At 46.6% G+C, this 8,117-nt stretch overlaps 1 protein-coding gene across 1 annotated transcript; it reads left to right on the top strand.

The window, feature by feature from the left end:
• Positions 1-4,236: 4,236 nt before the first annotated feature.
• On the top strand, positions 4,237-7,878 carry LOC311225934 (toll-like receptor 7; the record flags this gene model as incomplete). The annotated part of the gene is given in 4 exon segments (XM_084311325.1): positions 4,237-4,318; positions 6,995-7,247; positions 7,249-7,306; positions 7,312-7,878. Coding segments are annotated over 4 exon segments (960 nt in total).
• Between the last annotated feature and the right edge of the window lie 239 nt (positions 7,879-8,117).

The raw sequence follows: 8,117 nt of genomic DNA, 5'->3' as shown, positions 1-8,117 counted from the left end.
TTACAAATAGTGGTTAGCTTTAGAGATGGATGGATGGCTATAATCACGGAGCAATAGTGAGGTGAAACAGATACATTTCCATTCGGCTAGTAGTAGCAAGCATATATCTATGGTAGCAAGGCTCTCTGCCTGCCACTAGCTGTGTGACTCTCAGCGCCCCCTGGTGAGCCCCCTGGTGCCCTGCACCTGTTGTGACGAGATAATTTCGATTACACACGCACGTTATGAATCATTGATTAAAATATGCACGTGCGTGGTGATTGTGTTGGGCAGACAAAATGTTTGATAAAAACGCTAAAACTGGGTCAATTTCAATACTTTTTTTCCCCTTCTTCATGAAAGCCACTGTTGGCCTAGTCCACATTGTTTATTGAACAAAAATACAACATGGAGGTTGACCTTTAACCACTTTTCCTTTCCCTCACGGAAGTTATTTACACGCACTTGGTCACCTGGCTGTAGGTCTCTCAGCTTTGTTGTTGTTTTGTCATGGTAGGTCTTTTGCTTTAGTTGTTTTCCTTCAACTGTTCTCGCCAGGCTTGGTTTGAGTAGACTGAATCTGGTTCTCAGTTGACGTTTTAAGAACAGCGTAAAACAGAGGGGGAAAAAATCGGAGAAAGAGAGGATAATTATTTAAAAAAAAAAAAATTAAACATGGTTCTTCTGTCCCTGTTCTTGCCAGAGGAGACTGTGTGTCCCCTTCCAGGTGTGTGTTCTGCTGCTGAATCTGTGGCGCTGTTCCTCCACATTGGCAAATTGCAGCCATATACCCAAAAACCCTACCATGTGACGTTTCCTGCAATGGGGGTGTTGTCAAGGTGGACTGCATTGAGAGAAGCCTCATTGACATCCCTAGCGGAATCCCAGGAGACGCCACCAACCTTACCCTCACCATCAACCACATCCCTGGCTTAAACTCCACCTCCTTCCACGGCCTGGACGCGTATAGCTTATCCGCAACAGTAAGTTACTTCCGGGGTAGGCCTGATTGGCCCCGACAGGCACGTGACGCGCAACTTTCTCTGCCGCGCGGCACGCTCCGCGGAGCGGAGCGGCAGAGCTTGCGGAATTACGTAACCGTCCAAATCAGCCATGACTTTCATTCGGCGCTTCAGCTCACCTGGCAGAGCGGCGGTCCTGCGATCCTGCGGTCCGTTGTTGACGAGTGAGTTCGCATTTTGAATAGCATCAATGCTAGCTGGCTGGCTACAGCTTTATTTACTAAATTATGGAGGCTTTTTAATCGTCAAGGTAAGAGAGGATGTCATGATCAACTGAAGGCATTATGCTATGGAACAATGTGCTTGGGTTTTCAGAAAAAGGCCAGCTATGTGACGCTAATCTCTCTAGTTAGTATCGTGTATTGCATCAAGTGTAAGCACAGCAGAGCCCCGCTCCGCTTCAGACAGAGAGCACAGCGCATAGTAGTATATTGAACGAGTAGTGCGGCGATAGTACGGCTAACGCGATTGGGCGCTGAGAGGCCAATCAGGGCGCGCAAACCGAATGCGGAAGGACAAATGCCTTGGGTAAAGTATTCACGCAATTAGGCCCTTTATTTTTCTAGATGCATATCACCATTTAAAAATGGTAAATCTTGATGCATCACATGCTGCCAGCACTTTCATTGCACGTTCTGCAATGCATCCTTATTCAAACCAACAAGATTGAGTAAGTTGAAGAACCACTTGGAGGTCCATTTTAAGCAGGCAGTTTCCTATGAAGGTAAAGTTGTCACAGCGCGGCCCTGTTGCTCTCCGGCTATGCAGCTGGATACTATTGGCTTGTGGTGGACAGCGCCTTGGTGCTGAAGTGTCATTCAAACTGTACTTAAATATGACTGTGACGAGCGAAGACGGCACCACACATGTGAACAGTAACAATGCAATTAATTAATGTCTTGTTGTAATTAGTATATACCCAATGTCATGCGTCTTCTTGAAGCGGATTCAGCTTGTTTTGCTCCAATTTGACGTCAGTTTAAAACCCTTCTACTCAGTGGTGCAGTGGCAAATTGACAGTAGGTCAAACGCTGCACGCGCACGCACAGTTTTTTTTGGCTGCTCTCGTCCTGCAGCTGGATACTATTGCCTCACAGCGCGGCCGTCAGCGCGCGGCCCAGAGAGCGCCGCTGGCTCTGCGGCTCTGCAGCTGCATGCTTCTCCGGGAGTCCGGTTGGATAATGCCATGTAAAAAGCGATTGCGCGTACTTCAGCCTCAGTGACCGAGGTATAACGCCGTTATACCGAGTTATACCAGCACTGCACCACTGCTTCTACTCCGTCCTATGGCATATTTAATTCCGCCTGGATCTTTTCTTTTTATTGTGCACTGTAGCATTGTCAAAGAGTAAGGAGTGCTTTTGCCCTTTTCCCTTTGCAACTTCATCCTTTATCTTTCAATATCTTATTTGACGTTACTGTACGATATAAGTGTGTATTAAAAGACGGAGCTGTTAATGGTATTGAAGGTTTGTGTCCCCGGGCAAGCTATATTCACGTAACTCGCATATCCTCAACTATCCTTTGCTTTATCTTTCAATATCTTATTTGACGTTACTGTACGATATAAGTGTGTATTAAAAGACGGAGCTGTTAATGCGTATTGAAGGTTTGTGTCCCCGGCCAAGCTATATTCATGTTGTAATGTTATGTCTAGTAACATCAGGGACTAGATTACGCGGTGCAGGATGCCTATTGCTTATTAACAGCGGAGCAGTGCTGCCGTTGCTTCCGCGTTTTCCCTGATTGGCTGCGACACGCCCCGCGGCAGGCGCGGCAACCGCAGAGCGGAGCGCGGAGCGGAGCGGCAGAGCTTGCGGCATTATGTAGCCCTAATCCGCCATGATTTTCATTCAAAGCTCAGCTTACCTGGCAGCGCAGCGGTCCTGCGGTCCGTTGTTGACAGGTTCGAATCCCATCCAATTTTTTGCATTGTTTCGGAGTTGGTTAAGGTTAAAACGGTTAAGTTTAGGCGCTGTTAAGGAGCTGGTTAAGGTTAGAGTTTGTCTTAGAGAATGGCAATATTCTTTCTATGGTTAAGGTTAAGGTTAGGCATGGTTATGGTTAAGGTTAAGGTAAGGTTAGGCATTGTTTCGGAGTTGGTTAAGGTTAGAACGGTTAAGTTTAGGCGCTGTTAAGGAGCTGGTTAAGGTTAGCGTTTGTCTTAGAGAATGGCAATAGACAGCCTATTTCCGCACTGCCGCTCTCTCGCGCTGCCACGGTCACATGGTCAAATTGTCACATTCTTGCACTCCTCCGCTGTTAGAAAGCAACACGCGTGCAGGATACCTGTGTAATACGAGTCAGCCTACAACAGGACGGAGCATGCGCAGGACCACCCCGTGAGTAGCCGGCTAAGCATGCAGTCGTGTTCCGAGTCAACCCATACGGCCATACCTGATGTTGAATAAAGAGTGTTTACTAAACCAACCGAGTGATTATTTAACATTACATGGTGTCAGAAGTCAACCATGGCAAAGTTCCCACCGCCGAGCAGTTTGGACTTCAGCCATCCGGAGCAGTGGCCGAATGGAAACGCAGATTCCACAGGTATAGAATCGCAACCAAATTAGACAAGGAGGAGGAAGAAGTGCAAGTGTGCACTCTGCTGTACGCGCTCGGAAGTGAAGCCGAATCGATCGTCAAGACCTTCGTTTATACAGCCGACGCCCGACGGAGATGAAAAAGTATATGCAATTGTGCTGGACAAACTGGACAAATATTTTGTGTAACATATTAGGGTTCTTATGATCTATCTATAAGAATACACCGGAGACAGATACGTGCTATAGCTGGTTTAATGGGTCTAGACTGCACGTAATACAGGGCATGATAATAGTGGCCAGTAGATGGTGCTGACACTCTAGCTATAGGCTATATGTAATATCCAATACATTACACTCCTTCCCTGTAAATACAAACTCGTACTGTTTCGTTTTTCTTTTCCTTTGTTATCCCCATAACCAAAATCACTTCAACAATTACTGGCATAACTTAATACGTTATAACAACACCTGTATCTTTAAAGTGCCTTTTGTTCTATTAAAACATTCCCAGAACATAACATCACTAATACGAAAGAACAATCGTTTCTCTTTAACCCGCTTGAGTCTCATCTAATCATTCTTGAACCTTGCTGGTGTCCTGTGCGCTCTTTGCGGGTACCGGCTCAGGGTAGGACTGCTTGCTTTAACAGGTGTCGGCAGAATGTCTCTGGGTTGAGCTGTACTCTGCGATGGTTTATGCTGTGTTGGGCTTTGCTGCAACAGCGGCGGCGGTGCTGGTTCAGGGCTGTCATTTGCAGGCCTCCTCGGAGTGTGAGCTGGTCCTGGTGTGGACTCCCTGGTGATCTGAGTCTCTTTAGTGGTTGGTCTGACAGACGGCTCTGTGCAATCCAGAGTCTGTGTCACATTGTCACTGGTGTGTTGGTATGGTGTTTCTTCTCTGGAGAACAGTAAGTGGTCAATATGGACTGAGCGCTGTCTCCCTCCATCGTCGATCAGGTACCTGACTGGTCCGAGGCGCTTTACCACTGTTGCTCTTAAAGGCCAACCTCTAGGTTAAACCCTACTGATCAATTATGGTTAGTTTACATCATTGGTATCTAATTTCATTATTTATTTTTTTCCATTTGACACCGGAAATGCCACTCTGAAAGAGTTAAAAAGGTCCACGCACGAATAACATGCACGCGCGAATCAAAAAAGCTTATCAAATGCCGACGTCACAACAGGTCAACAGGTGCATATTAATGAGCCGAATCTAAAAGCTTATCAGACGCTAGCACCTAGCACGGCCGTGACGTCACTTCAGGAAACGTATGCCTTATGTCCGTCCGGGTCAGAGTACTAGATCAATGGTGGCTCACTCGGTGCATCACAGTTAGCCTATATCTCCGCCGTCCCTGCTACACGCAGTCGGGACCACTACACTCACTGACGTTAGCCTATAGCCCGCCATCCCTGCGGGTGGTTCTCTCCTCTTTGTGTGCCCCCGTCCCCGCGGAGGAGCTTGTGGACTCGACAACAGCGGTGGCCGCAGGGCGCCGGAGCCCGCAGCGCTAGTTAGCTCATAGCTATCGTGTAACACTAGCCTTTGCGGGCTCGGGCGCCCTGCGGCTGCCGCCGCCGTCGCGTCCATGGGCCCCCCGGCAGGGCACCCGTGGGGACGGGTCGGGGTGTACAGAGAGGAGAGAACCATTTTGGGTCGGCCGTTCATGCCGGCCAGCGAGCCGGATGTCGGGATATGTTGTTAGCACAATAGCTACCAAGCTAAGCTATGTTATCTACTAACGTTATAAACACAATATGTGTACAACGACACAATGATTTACATTATTACAAATATGGTAACGTGGTTGTGGCTTTTACAAATAGTGGTTAGCTTTAGAGATGGATGGATGGCTATAATCACGGAGCAATAGTGAGGTGAAACAGATACATTTCCATTCGGCTAGTAGTAGCAAGCATATATCTATGGTAGCAAGGCTCTCTGCCTGCCACTAGCTGTGTGACTCTCAGCGCCCCCTGGTGAGCCCCCTGGTGCCCTGCACCTGTTGTGACGAGATAATTTCGATTACACACGCACGTTATGAATCATTGATTAAAATATGCACGTGCGTGGTGATTGTGTTGGGCAGACAAAATGTTTGATAAAAACGCTAAAACTGGGTCAATTTCAATACTTTTTTTCCCCTTCTTCATGAAAGCCACTGTTGGCCTAGTCCACATTGTTTATTGAACAAAAATACAACATGGAGGTTGACCTTTAACCACTTTTCCTTTCCCTCACGGAAGTTATTTACACGCACTTGGTCACCTGGCTGTAGGTCTCTCAGCTTTGTTGTTGTTTTGTCATGGTAGGTCTTTTGCTTTAGTTGTTTTCCTTCAACTGTTCTCGCCAGGCTTGGTTTGAGTAGACTGAATCTGGTTCTCAGTTGACGTTTTAAGAACAGCGTAAAACAGAGGGGGAAAAAATCGGGGAAAGAGAGGATAATTATTTAAAAAAAAAAAATTAAACATGGTTCTTCTGTCCCTGTTCTTGCCAGAGGAGACTGTGTGTCCCCTTCCAGGTGTGTGTTCTGCTGCTGAATCTGTGGCGCTGTTCCTCCACATTGGCAAATTGCAGCCATATACCCAAAAACCCTACCATGTGACGTTTCCTGCAATGGGGGTGTTGTCAAGGTGGACTGCATTGAGAGAAGCCTCATTGACATCCCTAGCGGAATCCCAGGAGACGCCACCAACCTTACCCTCACCATCAACCACATCCCTGGCTTAAACTCCACCTCCTTCCACGGCCTGGACGCGTATAGCTTATCCGCAACAGTAAGTTACTTCCGGGGTAGGCCTGATTGGCCCCGACAGGCACGTGACGCGCAACTTTCTCTGCCGCGCGGCACGCTCCGCGGAGCGGAGCGGCAGAGCTTGCGGAATTACGTAACCGTCCAAATCAGCCATGACTTTCATTCGGCGCTTCAGCTCACCTGGCAGAGCGGCGGTCCTGCGATCCTGCGGTCCGTTGTTGACGAGTGAGTTCGAATCCCATCAAATCTTTTTTTTTTAACGTGATTTTTTTTTTAACGTGTATTCTTTCGCCGGTTAAGGTTAGGCATGGTTAAGGTTAAGGTTAGGCATTGTTTCGGAGTTGGTTAAGGTTAGAACGGTTAAGTTTAGGCGCTGTTAAGGAGCTGGTTAAGGTTAGAGTTTGTGTTAGAGAATGGCAATATTCTTTCTATGGTTAAGGTTAGGCATGGTTATGGTTAAGGTTAAGGTTAGGCATTGTTTCGGAGTTGGTTAAGGTTAGAACGGTTAAGTTTAGGCGCTGTTAAGGAGCTGGTTAAGGTTAGAGTTTGTGTTAGAGAATGGCAATAGACAGCCTATTTCCGCGCGACAGCTCTCAGCAGCCTCGTTGCGCGTCCTGAGTTTGCCGCGTCACGTGCCTGTCGGGGCCAATCAGGCCTACCCCGGAAGTAACTTACTGTTGCGGAACAGGTACACGCGGCCTGGACAACCTCACTGAGATAGACACGCGTTGTAACTGTGTGCCAATCAAGATCGGCCCCAAGGATCACATGTGCACCCAGAGTGTGAGCATCGTGGACGGCACCTTCACCGGCCTGAAGAATCTGCGTGCTCTTTATCTGGATGGAAACCAGCTGTATAGTGTACCCAAAGGAATGCCTCCGAACCTCATCCTGCTCAGTCTGGAAGTCAATCACATCTATTATATTGCTAAGGAGAACATCAGAGATTAGAAATGTGGAGATTCTTTATCTTGGTCAGAATTGCTATTATCGTAACCCATGCAATTCTCCTATGAAATAGAGGAAGGGGCATTTTGGGAGTTTAAACATCTGACGTTGCTATCTGTCAAGTCAAATAATTTATCATACATTCCACCCAAATTGCCCTTGCGTCTGAAAGAGTTGTATCTCTACAACAATAATATTGAAGAAGTCACAGAAGAGGATTTAAAAAAAGTAACAAACATGGAGATTTTAGATATTAGTGGAAACTGCCCCCGTTGCTACAATGCCACATTCCCCTGTGTTCCATGTCCGGACAATTCCCAGCTTAAGATTGACAAAAACGCTTTTAAAACATTGACAAAACTAAGAATTCTATGCATGCACAGTAACTCTTTGACCAATGTTCTCTCTGAGTGGTTCTACAACTGTAAAGAGCTGAGAGTCCTCGATCTCTCAACACATCTTTTAGCAAGCACGATCACTTTAACAGACTTCCCCAGAACTCTGCCTAACCTGGAAGAATTGGATCTCTCATTCAACTATGAGCTTCACCGCCCGGTATCCAGCAACCCTGAGTCTGGCTCCTTCTTTCTCATACCTCAAATCGCTCAGAGTTCTCAGACTTAACAATGCTTTCTTCAACAGGCTTTCCAATACCTTTGGCAGCTTTTAAAAGTAGTGAATTGATCTTTCGAAAGGTTACAAATACAGGGATATACACACAATGTATGGCATACCTAATAATAATACTTTTACCATGTGTAGGCTATTACCATCCTACATGCATTTTTCAAGATAATATTTCATGGATTGGGAAAGAATGTTGTAATTCACCTAAAATACAATAAATAAACAACTGGACCAGG

This window comes from Notolepis coatsorum, assembly GCF_963971535.1.
Source record: "Notolepis coatsorum genome assembly, chromosome: 3".
In the NCBI taxonomy this organism is placed as follows: Eukaryota; Metazoa; Chordata; class Actinopteri; order Aulopiformes; family Paralepididae; genus Notolepis; species Notolepis coatsorum.
Note: the sequence above shows the minus strand (reverse complement) of the source record. Positions and strands in the feature narration are given on the sequence as shown.